Here is a 22,073-nt window from a genome sequence, read left to right as displayed (position 1 = left end):
AAAACATTATTTTCAGGCCCTCACTAGAGTCAAGAAATCAGATCACCACTCTGTTCTCTCTCTTTTTTTTTCTTAATATGGCCTAGTGTTCTGCCTTATTCTGCATGTCAATACATAGAGTTTTTAAAAAAGTTTTAGGATAGCACCTTAGAAAAGACAGTCAGTGTGTTAGACCAACAAAACCTCTACTAGCTGACTACTGAGTAATAGAGTGTCACAGTAAATACAAGTCACATTGGAGTAAGCTGCAGGTTTTTCCAAGTTAAGGATATTTAGGCATCTCAAACCTGTGCATGCAGTAACAAGCCAGTTGTCCATCTTACCTTTTCACCCTTGCCTCCTGGAACACCAGCAACACCTCTTTCTCCTGGGATTCCACCAGAGCCAGCAGGACCAGGAGCACCAGCAGCACCAACATTGCCAGGCTCACCCTAGCAGCAACAGCACACCATGTAAGTCAGGGTCAAGTCACTCACACAATTTGGAACAGAATCATCATTACTATTCTGCCTACAATTCTACTTAGTTGCAAACAGTGTGAGTAGTAACATTTTTGTCTTGAGCTGTTGTACGTGTTTTGCTTTTCCAGCTAGTGAAGATGCTAGGTGTGAACACTCTCTCTGCTTCTGTGGGCCCCTGAGGTTTTAAGTCTATTTTCCAAACTAGACTTCTGTAGGAAGACTAGCCAAGGAAATCCAGAAAACTAAGAACCCAGATTCACTTAGCATCAAGCCAACATCATCATTTGCTAGATGATCACTTACTACTGCCTTAATATTGCTTACTAGACACAAGAGCTTCCTGTGTACAAGTAGGTGTGGGTACAAACAGAAGTCAGGATGAATTTTGGTCAGAATCTCAGATCCTATCTCCAAACAGAATATCAGCACATCCAGCTGACAACCTGTATTCAAACTGACTTCCCCTCCCATCATCCATAGTACTAAACATAAATTTAATACTAGTGTGGACTAGCTGGGATGGAACTTTACCACTTGGAGAGAGGGTTTGGACTGCATTCATCAGGAGTTCAACAGTAAGGCAATGACAGCTGGAAAAGACATACCTTGTTACCATCAGGGCCTGGTGGGCCAGAGGGACCACGGCTTCCAATGGGACCAGCAGGACCAACAGCACCGCTCTCGCCAGGAGGACCACGCTCACCCTACAGGAGACAGCCTGATCTGAGTGCTTCCTTGAATTGTTCTCTAGCTGAAAGCACTGGCTAGGAGCAATGACAGTGTGATGCATTTTCATCGGAACAAACCTTTAATTAGAATTGTGTAGCAATTAACTAAATCGGTCGTTAGAACTGGCTCTATCTTTTGACACAAAAATATCAAAATGAAGTAATAAAGTCTTGCATCAACAGCTGACAACTAAAGTATTAATACTTCTTGAACATGGATTTTGGCTACTGAGTATGTTCTGTTATCAGTGTCTGGCATTCTACTGTCAAACAGAGATCCTGTTTTAGGACAAATAATGGATTCTAGTGAAATTAAGAGGATAGTAATTGGCAAACAGTTATTTTTACAGTGGCAAATGCCTGGTGACAGGAGAATAAAGGTAACACCTAATGTGACCTGCACATTATAACAGGTATAAGGATAAATTCTGAATCACAGATCTAGAGACATGGAAGTAGCCAGAAACTCAATTTAAATGCACAATAGATCTATCAAAGATAGAAGCACTAGTTTTACTAAAGTTATCTCAAATTATCTCAGTGTAATCAAGATGGACATCAGTGAATAATATGATAAGGTACAATGGAGTTTTTAGTTGTGCTGGAGAATTTGGAATTTGTATAAGAACTATAATGTGGTCAAAGAACTGACTTAAGGGGAGATAGCACACCAGTAGAAAGTACCAATTATGAAACAGATCAATTTATATTGTAGAGATGTTCCTAAATTATTTTTTTTACACATGTTGTTAATTGCAGGGAGGCAGAAAAAGAAGAGCTATTCAGATATCACAAAGGTGGAAGCATTTGTCAACAGGAAGAGGCTTGTCAGACTGCACAGGAAGAAGTGACTAGCCTGCTAGATGGCTGTCAGAGCAGAGCTAAAATTCAAGAGTGCAAGTACCAGGCCATTTATTTAGGCACTGTGAATACTGCTGTAAATGGAGATTTCAATGGTGAAAATGACTGAAAGGAAAAGGTGATAGCCAACAATATGACACAGACATGTAAAAGGAAAATGTGATCAGGCACAGGCAGTGGGGTATTTTTTGGGAAGTGTTAGTTTTGTGTATAAAGCATCAGCAAGACCTAATTTGGAATACTGGATGAAATACACTGAGGGATGGATGTGTGATGCTTAGGGCAAGCTAGAGCAGAGGCAAATGACTGCTACTACTATGAAAAAGGGAACCTGGCTTGGATGCATTGGCAAAACGAGAGTTTAGAGCAGACATGGCAAGGCACTAAAACATAGGGAGCAAAAGTGCTGTTTAAACTGATTGAAATAACTTGTAAGAGTGGATGGGAGTATTTGTCACTGGACACATTTAATCTGGAAGTCAGAAGAAAAGAAGAAGAAAGAGAAGTAGGTTAAATATCAATCTCTTTAGAGTTGGATTTGGAAAGCAAATAATTAATTGAGCCCTTTATAAATGACTCCTTGCTCTACATAAATGGGATCTTCCTGCCATGCAGGAAAGCATCCACACAAAGCTTGGAGGATGTTTATTGACAGTTCAGAATTAAAGCGAAGTGGGAGGCAATACCTTCTAATGACTGTTGCAGTTTTTGAATTCAACCCACTATTTATTCAAAGACAGTACTGGGGAGGTAGGAGCTGCCTAGCAAGGCATAGTAAAACTGAAATGGTCAGGCTAAAAAGGTCTGTGCACAGGCACTGCAGATGAAAACTCTCATAAGTGCAGGATCAGCCCTTATCATCCACAGTCTCTGTAAGGTTAATACAGGATAACATTCTTTGGGTAATATTCATACTACTTATACAGAAGTTTACTATCACTGGCAACTGTGTTAACCCTAACTCGAATACTCTGACACCTGCAAAGAGCAGAGAATACTATCCTTCATTCCTGGGAGTCTGCTGCAATACACTATTATGTGACAGAGAAGAGCTTTTGCCTTGAGGAACATGGAAATGTGTATAGTTACTATTATCATTGAACACATCATTAAGACAGTCTGTATCAGATTTCAAACTGGTTACTTACTCTTGGGCCAGCAGGACCAGGGACACCAAATTCACCATGAAGACCCTAGAAGAGAATAGATATAGTGGTAAAGTTTATTTTACTTGCTTGAATTGTACTTTTTTTCTTAGCAACAAATGGAAATTCTCAAATTGCAGCGGCATATTGAAAAGTTTTAGACAAATTTTCAGACAATTACATACATGGAAATAATTCCTTTTCTTCCAGCTGCACAGTATATCAAGGTACACATTAGATAATCTTTTTTCATCTGAAGCATTAGTTAGTAAATTACAAGCTCTTTTTAAAGATATATGCAATGTAAACTCTTTTACAGGGACACAGATGTATCTATAAATGTTAAAGGTAATTATGACACAAAGGATGCACAATTTGCAGACTACATCTCACACTAACTGTGCAGCAGCTAGAGCACAAATTACGACTGAATCACCTCAGTTAAATGCCATTGTACATTCCCTGAAATCAGCTGAGACGCAAAAACATAATTGGAGTAGTGCAGATTAGATTGAACCTTAAAGATTTTGAACGAAATGTGAAGTAAAATATTTTTCATGTACTGTCTCTTCTGGGGGAAGAGGCATGTTTTATTGCTACTTAAGGCCCAAAGAGCAAAGGACTATCTTTGCTCTGTTTCATTCCAAAACTTTGAAAAAGGGAGCATGATGCAAAAGGGGCTATTAAAGTTTGCATGTTACCCTGATTGCTTTATTTTGGCAAATAGATTCAACAGGCTCTTGCTCCACAACATGTGCCATTGCAAACACGGCCCTCATGCAATGCCTGCCCTATCCAAGGAATGCTGTGTCTGTCACTCACCCTCTCGCCCGGTTTACCAGCCTCTCCAGCAGGACCCGAGGGACCTGGCAGACCCTGAGTGCAAAGAAACAAGAACACAAATACAGTTAATGCAGAAGCTCTTCACTCTTGGGGAGCCATAGATAAGACTGAACGAGCACACAGTTACTTACCTGGAAGCCAGGAGGGCCAGCAGGACCTGTTTCACCCTTTGCACCTTGGTTGCCCTGGATGGAATAAAAAACAAATGATTAACTTGGAAGAAGAAAAACAGGGAAGTAGATTTTAAAATGGTAAGTCCCATTAATGAAAAGTAAATCATAAATTTGATTTGTGTGGAGGCTGTTACTTACAGTGACTCCAGGAGGGCCTTGAGCACCGTTGTTTCCCTCTGGACCAGGAGCGCCCTATAAAGGTTCAAGCAGAAAGCTATTATCAAAGTTTTGATTTGATATGAGTAATATCTCTAAATGATTATGTGCCAAAACCAAAAGTCTCTGACTGCGTATTTTGAACTCAACCATTTATTTGCAAGAACTTCACAGCCAGAGGTACTAAAAATGCTTAAAATCTTAAATTCTCATTATTGTTTTAGTTATTGCAGCACATTCATACTTAAGAAAACCTATTTTTTAATTACAGAATACAGAAATCTTGCTGATATCATTTTTTCCCACAGCAGACTGTTTTTTGGTCCCTTATAAAGAAGAATTAGTAAGTTTCAACTCTTAGTAAAAAGTTGGAAATTTACAGGATGAATAAGAAAACATACACTGTGCTCTAAGAATTAAGGACAGGTAGTGCTATTTTTTCCTCTTCGTAGGATAATACCCCTTGATTAATTACCCAGCTAATACCCAAGAAAGGAAGTTTTAATTTATCCATTAAGCAATAGCACCCACTGACATGAGGCTGAAAAGAATGCATTCCCAAGGCTTTTCTAATTTCACCATCTATTCATACTTGCACAAGCCAATGCTATTTTATTACAGATGTTTGGAAAATCTACTTTTTTTTTTCTTTTTTCTTTCTGGAAAGTGATAAAAAAAAATAAATCAACATACCCGTGGGCCAGCAAGACCAACATTGCCTTTTTCACCAGGTTTGCCAGGTTCACCCTGAGGTTGAAAGAAAGAGATATAAAAGTTAACCAACACTTCATATTAGATTCAGTTTAAAGTACTAAGCAGAGAGTTATACTCTCACTGCCAGAAGATTTATTGTAATATTTCTTTAACCTCAACTAAAACACACACAAGCTCCATCTGTCTTTTTGGATCACTTAGCTTAAAATACATGACATGTCTTTCCTAAACTCGATGCCTTTATGTTTTGAGATTGTTATTCATGGCACTCCACATAGTATCCTATGCAATACACTGTATGTTTGCATGTGTGTGTATGTACAGCAACACCAAGTCCAGAACATGATTATTATCTGTGACCTCTGTGAGACGTGCAAAGAATTCCACTGAAGTCACTGGTAGCTTTTCTTCTAAGTTGAGTGAGCTTTGGCTAATGCTCCATAAGTAACAGTACTCTGGAACTGGTTAAATGGCCAAACTTGACAGAACTTTACAGATGTGAATATACAGAAATGATAAAATGGACATGCTGAAATCATAAAATAGACATATATTATTCTAATCACTTCAATGTCAAAAATATCCCTAAACTAATTAAACTGCTTTTTCATTTCTTTAATAATATTTTAGATAACTGGAAAATAATCTGAAACAGAACTCTTGAATGTAAGCAGATGCCATCCAATGAGCAGCACAGGAGGATATGGGGAGATGTGTTGGATTAATGATAGAGTTGGGACCCTACAGATTAGTCTGGATATACTTTCATGTAATAGAAAGTTTCTATTCTAAAGTTTTTAGATAGTACTGTACTTACAGTGGGACCTTTCGGTCCAGGGAATCCAATGTTGCCAGGCTCACCTCTATTACCAGCTGGACCAATTGGCCCAACTCTACCATCTGCTCCAGGGAAACCCTAGAAAAGGAAATCATACTATTAAATGGCTTAGGTAATTTAATTAGAGTTCAGTTTTAGGAGAAACATGTACTGACAGGAAGCAAATGCCATTTAACTTTTGTTGATACATCGCATGCTCATGCATCCCTCCCTTTTTCTACTTTTAGCAGAACTCTGTATTTCTTCTTCCCCTTCCAGGACACAAGCCTGATCTGAGACCCACAGAAATGAATAGGAAGCTTCACACTGATCTTCTGAATAATTAAATACAAAATCTTGCTGTTTTTTCACAGCTGTGTTAGAGTTCAGCACTGAGATATCTGCTTTATACAATTGTACTTCGTTCTTGCCCATGCAATGGGGGAATAGAATAAAAAAAAGCACTTACAACAGGACCTTCCTTGCCAGCAGGGCCTGGGCTTCCAGGCTGACCTGGGAGACCCTGAGAAAGGAAAATTTTCATGCTTTTAGAACATATAACCACCATTTTTTCTATATGCATGCATGCACACACACAGGTGCCCAGTTATCACTGCACACTGTTTAAACAGGACTGTATGTGCTATCACATTTCCACCTGAAGCACACAGACTGTTAATTTGGTGGTGTGTGCTCCCATGCCAGTTGAAAATCAGTACAGGGAACATCCTCAACCTCTTTTACTCAGACAAACTAATTTAAGCTCTGCTTTGGAGAGCTTAAATGTTTCAATGTTTGCAAATGCCTAATACTCTTACGTGCATTGCAAACTTTCACAGGGTAGGGTAGGAAGAGAAAGAACAAGGAGTATAAATGTAATGAGATGAACATAATCTGGCTGCAGCCAACACCACTAAAAGTGAATGGTTGTTTTCAGTGAAATAATCTGCAAAATAAAAAATAAATAACTGAGATCAGCCATTTCACATCATTTTAGTAGGGTCTACTTTCCTTTCAGTTCATTAAAGAGAAGACACAACTTAATTGTGATCATAATGACCACATTCTGTAAAAAACCACAAGTGGGAACCCCTTACAGAAGACAATGCAGTATCCTGTGCAAGAGGACAGTGGTCCCTCCCAAGGCAATCAAATGCTACCCCAACAAAAGTAACTAATTTCAATAAACGTTTTGATGCTTCTTAATGGTTCCTAATGGGGTTTTTTCAGATGAGTGGTGGAAATGGCCTAACTGTGGTTAACACGTGCTGAATTTTTGCAGCTGGATTTCCAAATAATTTTGTCCATTAATTGTAAGTCTTTTTCTTTCTATGGTCTAGTTCAAACTTAATCCAGAGTTCGAACTTACTCTTGGACCCATAAGACCAGGCTCACCAGGACGGCCAGCATCACCATTAGGACCCTTAGCACCAACAGGACCACTAGCACCACGGTTACCAGCAGGTCCCTACCAAAAGAAACAAGTAAAATTAGGCAGAGGTAGCAAAAAGCATCACACATCTGTATATAAAAGGTGGTTCAGAAATAGTCACCCAGACAAAAGTCTTACCATGACACCAGCTCTGCCATCAGCTCCAGGGAGCCCACGAGATCCAGGTACACCCTGCAAGTCAACACAAAACAAATCAAGAAAGGGAAAGAAATAAATCTGTTCCTATGAGATGTATAGTGCCTACTAGATTTCAGCCTTCCAAGCAGGTCTGCTGAATTTGAGATAAGTGCAGCTTTAAACACACGTCTCAGGTATTGTGAATGAAATCTCTCTCACTTCCTGTAGAGTTCATTAAATTCTAATCTGTTTGTATCATTCTCAGTGCTCATTGTAACGGATAGTGGCTCTAGCCAGCAGCTAGGATCCCACAGCCTGCCCCACACAATTCCACCTTCCCTGTAGAGAGTTACTGACTGAGTTATCTCTGCCAAAAAAAAAAAAATCTGGGGGAAGCACTGCCTTTTTTCTTATTATTTTCCTGTGAATTCTTTTCCTTCATGAAGTTACATGTCCCCTGAAATCCATGGAGGGGCTTTCTCACCCAGTGAAAAGTTTACTAGGCATCCTTGAAGACACTGAATTGAAAGCTTTTCTCTATATTATGTGTGAGCCCATTTAACTGTTTTAAGCAGTTAAATCCCATCACGAACTTCTAGGAGTAATCAAACTAAATATTACATAGTGGATAAATCAAAGCAGTCTCTAAACAGTTGAGGGATAACACAGTACATAAGCATTAATGCAAAACAAAAATGGGTTTGGTTCCAATTAATTAAAAGGCTCAGAATTTAAAATTATCACTGTTTAGCAGCATTAATGTAAATTTAATTACTCATAATTTTTAAATTTGCCTGTGGGACTGTAGATTGATTTCCACTTTCCTTTTTGCTTCTATGTCTGGAACATGAAAAGAAAACTTACTCTCAGACCAGCAGGGCCTGGGGGACCAGCAGAGCCAGGCTCACCAGGGCTGCCTCTCTTGCCTTCCTCACCACTAGGGCCAGGAGGGCCAGCAGGTCCAGCAGCACCCTATTTTGGACAAACAGGGAAAAAGAAGATATCAGACGCCATGTTGCAGATATTATCAGGCTTTTGATTGAAAAAGCCTTCACATTTTGCCATACTTACAGGCTCACCCTTCATACCACTTTCTCCTTTGGCACCAGCAGGGCCTGGTTCACCCTAGAGCCCAAAAAAAAAGAGATGGCAGAATTAGGCATCATTCCAAAAATCTCTCATCTATCTAGAGAGCTTACTCATGAATCAAAAAATTCTTTTATCATCTAATGGCATGTCTGCCTCTATTGTGGAAATGGTCAATGAGTATGACTATATTTTTGACTTAAAAGGCACAAAACCAAAGATGTTAAAGATGCTTAGAAATGACAGTATTGAACAAGGACAAATTTAGGGCTGATTCCTCTACTGAGGATACCCACTGAGGGCCCAGTAGTGAGATTGCTGCCACATCTCAATGCTATCAACATGGACACAGCTTCACAGCCACATAACATTCTGCATTGGAAGGGACCCACAAGGATCATTGAGTCTTAGCACTCACAGGGAGTGCAAAGCGAACCTTTTCAGTCTCAGCATCTAAAGCAAGTAATGAGACACAGAAATTAACTACAATGTTCAATTATAGCGCATCAAGAAAACATGTCTGCACTATAACAAAAATGTATCCAGAGGAGATCTTTTACAACTGTGGACCCTGTGTCTGATTTTAAAATACATGCAATATAGGAGATCACTTACAACAAGACCTCTAGCACCACTAGGACCAGCAGGGCCAGGAGGACCAAGAATACCACGGGGACCAGGCAGACCAGGAGCACCAGCAACACCAGGAAGACCCTGTCCAATAGAGGAGGAAAAAGGTACTGTGAATCCATTGTCTTTTCTGCTGCATGAACTGAATTGGGGTTTTTTAAGAGCAAACATGTGTCAGTGTAGTTGTACTTACAGCTGCACCTTTAGCCCCAGGAAGACCATTAGCACCGGGGTTGCCCTGTTAAAAGGATAGCAATACTGGTTAATTCAGAATCAAAAGTGCACACATCTGACAATAGATAAAGTCTAGCAAGTTACTCACAGGAGGGCCAACAGGACCACTAGAACCAGGAAGTCCAATCTCTCCTCTTGGGCCAGCAGGACCACTAGGACCAACATTGCCAGCAGGTCCGATTTCACCCTGTTGGAGAGAAGGACAGAATCCCCTATCAGTGTACACATCCTTATGGCAATAGTGAAGCAATCCTGTATCAGGCTGGCACTAAGATAATCATTGCATATTCCCATTTCAGAGGCCAGGATACCAAGCAGCTGAGAGCTTTTAATGGATTTTAAAGGCAATCAAGTTGGGATGTCTAGTTAGGCTCCATTTAAGGTAATGTCTAAGACAAGAAAAACAGATGCTTACCCAGAAGGTTGACCAAAAAAATCAGAATTAGAATTCCAGTCTCATTTGCATCCATGTGCCTCCAAAACTGGCCTGAGGTGCCACAGTGCCTGAGACCTAATTGGCCATTATCTTGTATTTTCAGATGCCATTTGCATAGATGCAAAATGCAAAATTATGCCTGATCAGGTTCTTGCTTTTATTTTCAGAAGGTTGTATTCCCTAAGTTGACTACAAGAACCTGAATGTAATGACAAGTTCTCTCCAGCAGTTCAGTCAGAGTTCACCCTGGATATGTAGACAGTCTTCTCTTACATGCTATAACCATGCTTACATCTGCATTACCAAAGACTTAATGGTTTTCAAAATTCTTGCCTTTTGAAAAAAATAACCAGAATGGGATCTCATTTTTTTTCACATCTTCCCTGCAGTTAAAATTAAAGGGTATAGAAAACAATACTTTTTTTTTCTTCTAAAAGTGGATTATGTTTTGTCTGATACACAGAATTACATGGATTTTGTGCCAAATGGTGAGCAAAATTTGTAAATAAAATCTATGCAATACTCTTTCCTCAAATATTCTCTCCTTTCTTGGACACTCAAAATATTGAGGCTCTTACCCAGGTAAAAAATGCTAAGATTTGAGCAATAAAATGAATAATTTAAATTAAAGTTTGCAAGAGCAAAATGGTACTGACCTCAACCTGAAAAGTTTTAATGCAATTTCTGCATTGTAATTTCAGGGACTTAGACTGGAAATAGCCTAATACTCAAATGCAGCTTCTTTGTCCTGCACAATTTCTTATTTATTATGATTCATGCCACCCTTGGAAAGTGTATATAAGTGCACCACATAGGAAGCAGCAAAAGGGTTATGTGTCCTGAACCTGTCCAGCTTCAGTTATCAGTGTGAAGTCCATGCTGTATTTTAAATTAGTATTCATATCTGATGTTCTCCAAACATAGAACAGGATGAGGATGAATTCCTAGATTAACTAATAAGAAAACATTCTTAATTCATAGAGGGTGGGGTTTTGTGTTTTGGGTTTTTTTTGCTGCCTAGAAGCTCTGATTAGAGCATTTCATCTTCACTATCAAATGTACCAGTTAAAGCAGAAGTTCATACCTTAGCACCAGGAGCACCTGGGAAGCCTGGAGGGCCAGCAGCACCAATAGGGCCCTGGGAAGTGAAAGGGAAACAGTTGTGTAAAGGAATCCAGTGACAACAGAAACATCTTGCTTGTTGAAGTAAACAGATTAAAAAAATGCACATTTACTTATTCCACACATTACCACCCCAGCATATTAGTTGCCTTTTGCAGTTCCAAACTGACAGATTTGGTTCACTACAAACAGTTAAGAGCCAGGTCAATGCTTAAACATTTGCAGTGCAAATTAAGCCAAGAATTGGCAAAACTTTGCCTCGAGGCCAAACACCTGAGAAAGACCAGAGGATGAGCAGAGGCAGGCAAATGCAAGGCAAGATGACTGATTCTACTGTTTAGCTATTGCTGTGAGATTTATAGTTACATTGGGACAAAGTTCCAACGTACCAGACATTACAAGAGAAAATACATTGATGGATTCACAGCCTTAATTTTTTAATGCTTACAAGTAAAAAGGGATAGTTTTTCTTCAATTATTAATTAAAACTCCAACTCATTAATTGATATTGGGACTCAAGATCTATTTTTGTGAGCTAACATCTTTCAAATAGAAATACTTATAACAAAATTGCCTCATAAATCCAAGGTAATAAAACATGTCAGCTGATATGACAAAGAGGAATTGGCTTCAGACATTCTATAACCTACTGTGTTATAAAGGGGGTACCTGGAATTGTCACTAGTTTTGTATAAGCCAAAAAAAAAAGACTGAATGCCCTTTAGGATATGTTTGAAATAATAAACTCCCTGAATTTTCATTGCAATGACTTTTTTGCATTTTAAATTTCTAGTGAAAAGAAAGATAAAACATTATTTCTCTTTTAGTTTTAAAAAATGAGTGTTAATAACTGCTTTGCAGAGTATTTAAGGTACTATAACCTAGGTATGTGAAAAATAACTTCAGCCTGGGACAGACACTGAGACATAATGCAGCACTGTGCCCATTGTGAATACAACCTATGCAATCAGCAGCTTCAGGACATTTTTCCTATAGCAACTCAACTGCTTTCATTCAAAATGTCTTCAGCTAAAATGTTTTGGTTCTACTACATCAGGTCTTAGCTGCAAGATTTTTATTTGCCTGCAATTTAACTGCTCAATCGTGTATTTTTAAAATACTCTTAAATACTTCAAGAGAAATTCACAGCCATGCTTACATTCTACTCTGTTAAAGCACAACTGCTGTTTGAAGTGACAAGGGGTATTAAAATCAACTTTGGCAAAACAGAACCAAGTACAGCTTCATCATAGACTCAAGTTTTGAAGGTGGGAATTAAAGAAAACCTGTTAACTGTTATTACTACTGTTCTAGTGTCTTCCAGATTTGTTTCACAGTTTCAAAATTATATCCTTGTATACACATTTATGTGGCTGAGATAAATGAGGTTTACTGAAGTCAGGGGTAAACTATGGCAATGCTAACTCCTTTTAAACAGAAACATCAGTATTGGAGTAGCTCTTATTAGACTAGTTAGTGTTTACCAGTCAGATCAGGAGAGTTGGACCTTGCTGGCTTTTCAATAGTAGCTCACAACTCAGTGATGAATTGTATCAGTGGTGAATGAAACAGGTTAGACCTGTTAGGCTGATAGGACAATGCTGCAGGTGCAAAGCTATGTCCTATTGTGCATATATAATTTACAGGATATATATAATTATAACCATCTGTAACACATGCATGGTATGTATCTGTTAAAAAGCAGAAAGTCTCTTTAGCTTTTGGATGAGAATTATTCTGTTAGACTGTTGGAAATGAGAATTCTGTGCACTGGGTATTTCCCAGTGAGAAGTGCTGGAAAACCTCCTCATGAAATCACCAGTGCAAACAAGAGAATATTTGGTTCCTTTGACATGGATGTGTTTAATATAAATCATGAGGCTCTCATGATATTGTCTGCAAAAGGTTTATGTTTCACTAATTCTCTCTGTGATGGTCTGATAAGAAACAAAGAACTATGTTAAAAACATGAATGCAATCAACTTCTTAAAAGCCCAAGAAATCCTCTAAAAACAGGAAGAGAAGCACAAAGCCTAAATGGAACCAGGCTGTCAAAAAGCAAGACTGAAACTTACAGCAGGTCCAGTGGGGCCAGCGCTGCCATCACTTCCACGAGCACCCTGTGAGGAAAGAAAATGGTAAATAGTTTGAAAAGAGAACTAGGTATCAGAGGAAGCCACAGTAAGTGGCTTTTTCATGATGGCAGACAGATGGGAAGCTACTTACAGCTGGTCCAGGGGCACCTACTCTTCCTCTCTCACCAGGGAGACCACGAGCACCCTTGAAAGAAAAATTAGATTAACTCATTTATATATTTTCATCGAACATAGTACAGAGAGATTTTTTAACTCTGCTAAGTCATATTACTATTACATTAGAATATTTAGGTATCTGGAGTGTCAATAATGACAAATATTAAAGAAAATGCTGGCTGAACTAAATCTATCCGAGTATAATTTCCCACAGCAGCAGTGAATACTTACAGGTTGTCCTGGGGTACCATTTTCACCAGGGGCACCAGGCTCTCCCTATGAAGAAGAAAGTATGGAGGCTTGAGTTACTTAAAGGATGCTTTGGACAGATAGTCTAACTATCAGAGGGATTTTCAGCTACTGGATCCCACTGTCTGTGTCTTCTGTAGCATTTTATAACACAGCACTGTCCATGTTTCTGCATCACCCTATGCAATAATAGCACATCAAGTCCTGAGGGTGCAGAGACTGGAACACAGACAGATGGAATCCTTTTAGAAGGGGTGGGCCAGAGAAAGCTGTGACTTTTGCTCAGCTTTCTTCATCCCTTTTCTTTATGCTGACGTTTACTCTGTAGTAGACATTTAAGGGATTGGATCTGGACAGCCAGTCAAGTACAAATCCAGATCAATCAGCAGCTGTTTTTTAACTAGAGCAGAAGCAGAATGACACTTTCTTTTGCCTTAGTATAAGTTGACAAAGTCCTCTTAAAATGGCTTAAAATAAGAATCTGCCTCAGATATTTTTAACTTAAGGCCAATAATACTGAATATTTGAGTAACAGCCATTAATTCACAGCTCTTTCCCCTTCAATACTGTATTCTCAGCAGCCTTCTCAACAGGTCTAGGCTGGTCTACAGCGACAAGATTTGTCTTAGAGCACTTGTATCCTGAACATACCTGAATGCACCTAGTCTTAAACTCTGCAAAGAGAGTAAGTTTCTGCCTTCACTGCTGCTTTCAGCACTTTTATGTAATGAACAACCTTAATTTAATATGGTGGTGTTTTCTAGTACTCTTAATAGTAATTTTTCCATTCATTGCTTATGTGCTTAATCTGCTCTAAATCTCCAACGACTGGACAGACTTTGCCATTTATACTTTTTCTGAAGGTTAACAACTTGCAGTGATATTGAAGAATGCCATGTTATAATTAAAAACCCTACAACCAAGTAGTGCTAAGCTCTAAGAAACAAGCAAGATGGAGAATTAGTATTCGAGTTTTTCATTGTTATATTTGAAGTCTGTGAATACAAATCTCCTGTGAATCAGTCAGGATTCCCCTATAACACAATGATGCAATAGCGAACTTTTCAAGAACACTGATATTAGGCACTGAGGTGGAATGGGAGAAGAAAAAACTAAAAGACAAAGAGTTTACCATAGATGTTGTTAGACTATATTTCAGGATATATTTTAAGGTGGTATTTTTAAGGCTACTGTTCAAATGTGCACTAAGAAGAAGAAGATAAAAATTTAAAAAAGCCTGTGAGGATCAAATAGCCTTAACTCAGAGAAGCACTGCATGTTTCCAAATTTTTAGCAAGACACACTGACCATGTCTCACAAAACAGAGTTCTGTAGAAAAATAAGATGTTTTCATTCTAGCATGCTTTACAAAAACCTGCCCAAATGTAGAATACAATTCAGAGAAGCAGAGATAGCAAAATCAGTCTGAAGTGCTGCTGAATAGTCAATCATTAAGAGCCAAATTCTGCAGCCTTTATTCACTGATACCATTAACTTGCTTACAACTTCATTGAGGGCTCAAAGCCCAGGAATGTTGTCTCATGACAAGGTGCATGTATTTTTTCTACATGGATCCACTGACTTCTAGATTACTGCAGATGGGCAATGTTTAATGGCACATGGAAGACTGATTGGATGGGCTTTCACATGTCTTCTGCTGGGAAGAGCTACAAATGCATCCTACATTTTCAGATTTTGTCTTTACCTTGTTGCCAGGAGTACCAGGTTGTCCCTTTTGACCATCCAGACCATTGTGTCCCTATATTGAGTAGAAAAATAAATATTGATAAATATTTTCTCTCAAATGGCCATATGTAAATTCTTAGTCTTATAACATAAAACCTTCCTCCCACACAAAATTACTTTCTAATATAATCTTCTGCTTTTTCAGAAATAATTTGTCTTTCATATCAGTCAATATTAAAAACTTTGAAGAGGTTCATGCACTCTTCACCTTCAGAGGATTCCCATGGGTTTTCAGTATGCTGCAGTGATGTTAATCTTAAATATTGAGGCAAAAGTATATATGTACTCACCCTAATTCCCTTAAAGCCAGGCAGACCAGGAGTTCCAGGGAAACCACGAGCACCCTAAAAACACACAGCACATGAATAATTGTCTCTCATATTATACAGTGAAGTTAAAAGAAAAGATGATGAATGCCTTTCCAAAAAATTAACAAGTAGATTTGGGTCATTACTATTCAAGTAAGGAATAGAATCTAGACCCTAACCTCTAGGACCAGACTTGTTTCAAGACTAACAGTAATCAACCTGATATTTCCAGTTCTGAATCTCAGAAATTTCATGCATTAGAATGTGATAGCACACCTTTTTAAACTTTCTATGCAAAGGTGCTTGCTTACCTTCTGTGCAACTCCTCACAATGCCAATTCTGCTACTTATTACTATCTTTAGTGGGAATGAGGTAGGGAAACAAAATAAAAACATAACTATATGATATCCCTGCAGGTGAGGGCTGAAATTGTGTTAATCCATATAAGGAATATTACTAGACTGTTAATGTGGTGAATTTCAGAAAGGCTGTTAGGTTTCATTGATTAGTGAACTGGTTTGTATTTTATCCAGTGGATCACTACACACCTGAGGGCCAGCAACACCCCTCTCACCAGGTCTTCCAGGTTTGCCAGGGTGACCCTAAAAAATGCAATAAAGATGCACTGAGAAGGAAAGCTTCTTTTATAAAACAACAACAAAACCATTATGAAAAAGGAAAATACATTGGCAAGGCTTCTCTTTTTTCCATAAATACAGGGGGATTCTTTAAGTTTTCTTCTCCCTGTATTCAGGAAGTTAAATAATGTATTTGGAGTAGTTTGGATGTTATCTGACTTTCTGTGCTTTTCCAGCATATTGCGTCTCTTGTACCATAAAATAATTATTTCAGGGGTTTATTTATTTAACAGTGTAAAAAAACGGCCAATAGAATGCTTAGCTTAACACTAATCTGGTTGTTAGAGTTGAATCACCACCCCAAAAGAGATGAGAAACATTTAATAACCACTTACATCTTCACCAGCCTTTCCTGGAGGACCAGGGGGACCACGAGGACCCTGGGGACCCTGTTAAAAATAAACTGAGAATTACTGAAAGCATCAGTCTTCATATACATCTTCCCATTGTCTTCTGACTGGAGTTGGGGTGTAGGTGGAGCTTAACTGACTTTGCACTTTGTGATTCCAATTGGAGAGAGCTTGAATCTGAGAGTTCAGCTCTGTTTCTGTAACAGGATCAAGCAGGAGTATCCAAACATTCAGAGAAGTGCATGTGGATAGGAGAAACGGGCCTAAGCATTACAAACCTTCCTTGGTGTGCTATTCCTAATGCTAGCAGTGTCTGTGTGTGACCTGTACTTACTGTTTGACCAGGTTCACCAGGCTCACCAGGAAGGCCTTGGAAACCAGGAGGACCCTAGAAAATGAGGGAAATACCATTAGTTTCCAAAGAAGATAATTTGTAATTTCACAGGATGTCAATATTGGTAAGAGAGAGAAGACTGTACTCACAGGGGGTCCAGATGCTCCAGGTGGGCCTCTGGGTCCCATTAAACCCTAGCAATGAAAAATCACAAGACCTTTTTTAAAAAAATCACAATTATACAAACTCATCTATAGCACGAATTCTCAGCATTCCTAAAATATTGGTTAGCATCACAGTTTTCATTGTGCAATACTCAAATAAAATTAGAGGGAGTTAAGAGAACTGCATGAATTTGCACAGGCAGTCCAAGTGCAAACATGTTCTAATGCAAGGAACCAGAACAGAATCCAGTGGGATGATTAGAAATGTACCCCCATGGCTGTGAACTTTATGATTCATCTTCTTAATCTATTCTGGCTTGTTATGTGGTGAACTGAAATTTTAACTTGGACTTCTGTAGGCCAAACAAATGATTTAGGAGCTGTTTCAACAGAAATAATTATGTCTTAAATGGGTTTTAAAGCTTTCTCAGAAAGTATTTTAGATTTTCTTATTACATGATTAAAATAATATGACAACTTTTTAGTGGTTTATGTAGCTTTCCCATAAGACCTAAAACCTTTTATTAAGATGAATAAATTCCCATTAATTACAGGCATTTCCTCTTGAAGTTAAAGCAATATCGTGGATATGAAAATGTGCAGTAATTCAAAGAAAATAACGGTTTCTAGACAGTCTGAATGACATGTGTTGCATAAATCCTGTGAATTTCTTCACAAATTATATTCTACACTTACTTTTCTGATCCTGATCTTTTACATATTATTTGTGAAACTTAAAACTTGCTCACAATTCTACTGCTGTTTCTGTCAAATGAACCTAACTGACCCAAAAATTGGAACATAGAAATAGTGACACCTCAAATTAATCCTCATCTATGTTTTCTGATTAATCATCAGACACTGAGGGCAGAACTTGATTAAAAGTAATCCTATTTTCCTGTATTTCATAAATAAATGGATGGGAAAGTATTTTCCAAAATCCATTTAATATTAGGCTGTTTTTGGAAGCGGATACAAGAGCTTGACCCAGAATAGTCCTGGTCCTCCTTCATCCTGCTGCTCACCCATCAGCTGCACGGTGATGTCAGCGTGTGTGGTGAATTTAACCCCTATTCTGCTATCTATGTACACGGAAAATATTTGCTAACATAACGATGGCTCAGAAACTCATATGGAGTGGCAATAAATTCCATTTGTACATAGTAGCTATAAAGAGTCCTCCTCAGAGCAGCCTTACAGTACCAAGTACTAACATTCAGATGTTGAGAACCAAATGCAGCAGCCAATTTCCTAAAAAACCTGGGCAATTCAAGGATATCAAAAGAGTTGCACAGCCATGGAGGAAAAATCATCACCAACTGGAGCCAAGATGCTTTCTAGTCCTGTGTCTCCTTTGCAGTTAATCTCATTCCTAAAACACAATCTCCTCACTCAATATGGGTTAAGCAAACACATGGGTTATCAAAGCACATGTGTTATCTAACATTAGATTATGAGATTCATTGACTCATAAAAGCATGGTCAACAAACAGGATTAAAGCACAAGTCCCAGCAATGTTATATTCAAGATAAATATACAGGTCCAAGACCATATTTTAAGTCTTCAGACTATTTAAAACACTTACCATCATCGTATATTAAAGGATCAGTATCCAGTCTGAGTCAATATATGATCAAACTACTAATATTAACACTTGTTTTTTCCATTAATGGAACTGAATTAAAGAAAAATCCTAAACACATTATTCCTATGAGTTATCAAGTGCTATGTCATATACCTACCATAGGTCCTGGGCCAAAATCTGCTGCTTTAGATGGATCATATTGAGCAGCGAAGTTCTGTAGAAAATAAAAAGTTGACATCAAAATATGAAAAAATTTACTTTAAAAACTATTTTTAATCAACATTCTGCATCTAAATATCATCTGATTTGTTATACTTGCTATGAGGTTTGTTAAACCAGCACACATATAACTCAGTAAATATAGCCCTATTATAAATGCATTTCTATTCACTTGTTTCCAAAAAAGAATCCCTGCAGAAGTGATTCAATAGTGTGAACTGAAAATTAGGAATGTAAATTCAGTGCTCATTTAAAATTGAAAACTTTCTTGAAACTCTCATATTATTCTACCTAATTTCCAATGAGGGAAGTTAAGCAAAGCAGTGAAAAAACATGCATAAGTAAAATTCATGTACCAGCCCTGATCAGCCATTGCATTAAGTGGGCCCTTCAGTTTCAGAAACATCTGAGGAATATGCAGCCTCAGAAACACTGCAATGGATTTTTGATATTTTATCAAAATAGAAAAATATTCTCCACAACACAATCAAATCCCCTTTTCTTTCTTGTTTCATTAACACATTAAAAAAAAAATAAAAGCAGTTTGATATTTGCAACTAGCAAAATAAAGTATTGCTATTCACATTGAAGTCAAAAGAGTATTCTTCCATGCAGAAGGATTTAATAAACTTGATTAATATAACATTGTCTGTGTCTTCATGCTCCCTATGCAAGCTAATATCAAGCAAAGAGTTAAATTCAGCACTCTGCAGAGAGCACATGATGAACACTGGTGCAAAAAGTGTGCACGCAACAGCCCATTTACTGTGCCACAGTATGAACAGAGATAAAAAGAAAAATTTCTAAAGGACAATACTCTAAAATTCTATAGAACTTTTAATTGATTTTTAGTTTAAGGAGTCATTTTCTTCGCCTATTCCAATACAGTTGCTGTCTCTTGAATCCAGCCACAAAGGTTTCTTTTCCTCATCTACCTAACAGCACTGGTTTCATTTAGTTGATGCCTAACCCATTATCACTGTGTAAGTTTAATGCTAAATAACAGGGTTGATTTGCTCTTCTTTCTAAGTCCCTGTTGAATATGGAATACAAATTTTCCATGGAATATATACACCACAAGGAGGGTTTCATTGGAACTGGGACCATCAATTTCTTATGGTTTGCAAGGGAATGTTTGTTCCACTCTTCACTCAATTCAACAACAGTATTTTCCAGCAGATATAAATTTCATCTTGGTCCCAAAGCCCAGCTTATGAGTTCTGGTAATAGAAAGTTTGGATGCCTTACTCCGCCAAGACCTGGAGGACCAGGGGGCCCTGGAGGACCTGGTAGACCATCTTCACCATCTCGGCCTGGTGGACCTGGTGGACCCTAGGGTTGAAAAGAGAATTATACGGTGAAAATTAGAAGTGCCTGAAGAAATCTCTGATGTGGTAACTTCACTAACAACTGAGCACCTACAGAACACCCTACAGCACTGCTACATATTTCAATAAATAATTTCAATAAATGCTTAACTTGAGAAAATAAACATAGTCTGATTTTATGTTACCTTGCTTGTATCAGATACGCACTGGAGCTTTGTATATGAGAAGACTTATGAGGGTAATATTGGATTTATGCTACCAAAGTGTAATGTCCAAATTGGGAAGTTTCCTCTTAAGTGACAAACTTTGGACCTACGAACCCCAAGTGACCCATGCGGACCCACACAGCCTGGCAGATCCTATTAGTGAGAGCCTAAAATTTGACCAGTTGAGGATTAGAAAAGTTCAGCCCTACTGATACGAGTTAACATGAATCCAGAGTAAGCCCAACACCAGTTTTTAATCAGTATACACAATTTCCCAGTATAATTGCAAATCCAATTAAAATTTAGCAGTGTTCTTCTACAGATTTTTAATAGGGTCTGTCTGCTACCACTGTCAGAACTTCTTACAACAGGTTGAAATTACCCGTGTTCAGTCCAGTAACATTTGTCCTTACATTCTTTCATCCTCAGTACACAAAGCTGGTCAAGTTTTGGCATCAAGGCAATTGATGTAAGGTATTTAATTTGTTGAGTTTTTTGGACCCAGTTCAGTACTTAATGAAATCCATAATAAATTGATTTCTAAAAGAGCAGAATTAGGCTTGTTGCCTTCAGAACAAAGAAAGCATTTCATTCAATTAAACAAATTTAGTTAGTGACAGCCTAAAGCAAATATCCAGCTTACTACACTGATATAGTCTTCCTAATAATTTCCATTACTTTTGTCAGCACACTATGATCTCAGAAATCTTCAAGAGCTCCCTCATCAGTAGTACAGCATTTTCACTTTGAGATGATAGAAGAAAAGACATATAACTACACACAACCCAGATAAATATGTGAAGTTCAGAATACAACTTTACAAAAAGCAGCAATGATGCAGGAAAGCAGATATCAGCAATACGAATCAACATTACAGTTAAATTATTCAACTGTCCTTATTCATGGTTACTTTTACAGTAGAGTCACCTTCAGTATAACATTCATTTTGACTAGCGGAAGGTAGATAGGAAATGCCTAGCTACCAAAAAAAGAGCTTTTCCAAAACATTGTTGGAAGCACAGATAATGAATTACCTTCAAAACAGGCTTAGTCTATTCAGGTTGTATGTAGAGAGCTTACCCATACACCATATTATTCAAATTACATGCTTAAATGTCAACTTTTCCTGCTGCATTCCTATGTGTTATTTCCACTGTGAGCAGCTGGAAAAACATTTTTCAAATCATCACTTGAAGAACTAGGCTGCCCTATGATCTCAACCACATCTGCTCAGGCACAATGACCATAATTAGGCTGAACTTTGTACATAGGTAATTTGGTTTCTTTTTTTAATGAAATTGTACATGCAAGCTTCTATGGATACAATAATTTAATCTCACAGCAATGCTTAAAATTAGTTTTTCCTAGAGGTCTTCCAACAACAGCTGTTCAAAGATCACAAGTAAATGTCAATCTAATTCCTTACCCTTTCTCCCTGTGGCCCTTTGTCTCCTCTAGGGCCCTGCCAGAAGAAAATAACACTCAATGAGTTACTGTGGAAATTTTCCAGGAAAATACAGGGAAACAGATACATTAAGAATAATTAGTGTACATTAAAAAGGAAAAGAAGGCTGCACACACAGGTCCAACAGCTATTTTTCACAGACAGTATATTTTATCTACAACAATCTACTGGAAATAGATTAGCCACTGCCACTGCTGAGTGAATTAAAAGTGTCACTGCACAGATCACAAAAGTACTTGCAAAACTGGGCT

General features: G+C 38.1%; 1 protein-coding gene across 1 annotated transcript in view; it reads right to left on the bottom strand.

The window, feature by feature from the left end:
* COL1A2 (collagen type I alpha 2 chain) overlaps positions 1-22,073 on the bottom strand; it is a 38,753-nt gene that overhangs the window by 13,117 nt on the left and 3,563 nt on the right. The window contains exons 4-32 of the mRNA XM_033071651.2: positions 21,784-21,819; positions 20,072-20,155; positions 18,762-18,818; positions 17,004-17,048; positions 16,855-16,908; positions 16,506-16,559; positions 16,081-16,134; positions 15,514-15,567; positions 15,183-15,236; positions 13,460-13,504; positions 13,203-13,256; positions 13,052-13,096; positions 10,939-10,992; positions 9,507-9,605; positions 9,378-9,422; positions 9,170-9,268; positions 8,540-8,593; positions 8,333-8,440; positions 7,469-7,522; positions 7,268-7,366; positions 6,368-6,421; positions 5,899-5,997; positions 5,061-5,114; positions 4,350-4,403; positions 4,170-4,223; positions 4,018-4,071; positions 3,199-3,243; positions 1,067-1,165; positions 324-431 (exon numbers count right to left, since the gene is read on the bottom strand). Coding sequence (XP_032927542.1) covers positions 324-431; positions 1,067-1,165; positions 3,199-3,243; positions 4,018-4,071; positions 4,170-4,223; positions 4,350-4,403; positions 5,061-5,114; positions 5,899-5,997; positions 6,368-6,421; positions 7,268-7,366; positions 7,469-7,522; positions 8,333-8,440; positions 8,540-8,593; positions 9,170-9,268; positions 9,378-9,422; positions 9,507-9,605; positions 10,939-10,992; positions 13,052-13,096; positions 13,203-13,256; positions 13,460-13,504; positions 15,183-15,236; positions 15,514-15,567; positions 16,081-16,134; positions 16,506-16,559; positions 16,855-16,908; positions 17,004-17,048; positions 18,762-18,818; positions 20,072-20,155; positions 21,784-21,819 — 1,869 coding nt within the window. The remainder of the gene's footprint in view (positions 1-323; positions 432-1,066; positions 1,166-3,198; positions 3,244-4,017; positions 4,072-4,169; positions 4,224-4,349; positions 4,404-5,060; positions 5,115-5,898; positions 5,998-6,367; positions 6,422-7,267; positions 7,367-7,468; positions 7,523-8,332; positions 8,441-8,539; positions 8,594-9,169; positions 9,269-9,377; positions 9,423-9,506; positions 9,606-10,938; positions 10,993-13,051; positions 13,097-13,202; positions 13,257-13,459; positions 13,505-15,182; positions 15,237-15,513; positions 15,568-16,080; positions 16,135-16,505; positions 16,560-16,854; positions 16,909-17,003; positions 17,049-18,761; positions 18,819-20,071; positions 20,156-21,783; positions 21,820-22,073) is intronic.

The sequence above is a fragment of the Catharus ustulatus genome, chromosome 1 (genome assembly GCF_009819885.2).
Source record: "Catharus ustulatus isolate bCatUst1 chromosome 1, bCatUst1.pri.v2, whole genome shotgun sequence".
Taxonomy (NCBI): domain Eukaryota; kingdom Metazoa; phylum Chordata; class Aves; order Passeriformes; family Turdidae; genus Catharus; species Catharus ustulatus.
This window is presented reverse-complemented; position numbering and strand designations above follow the sequence as displayed.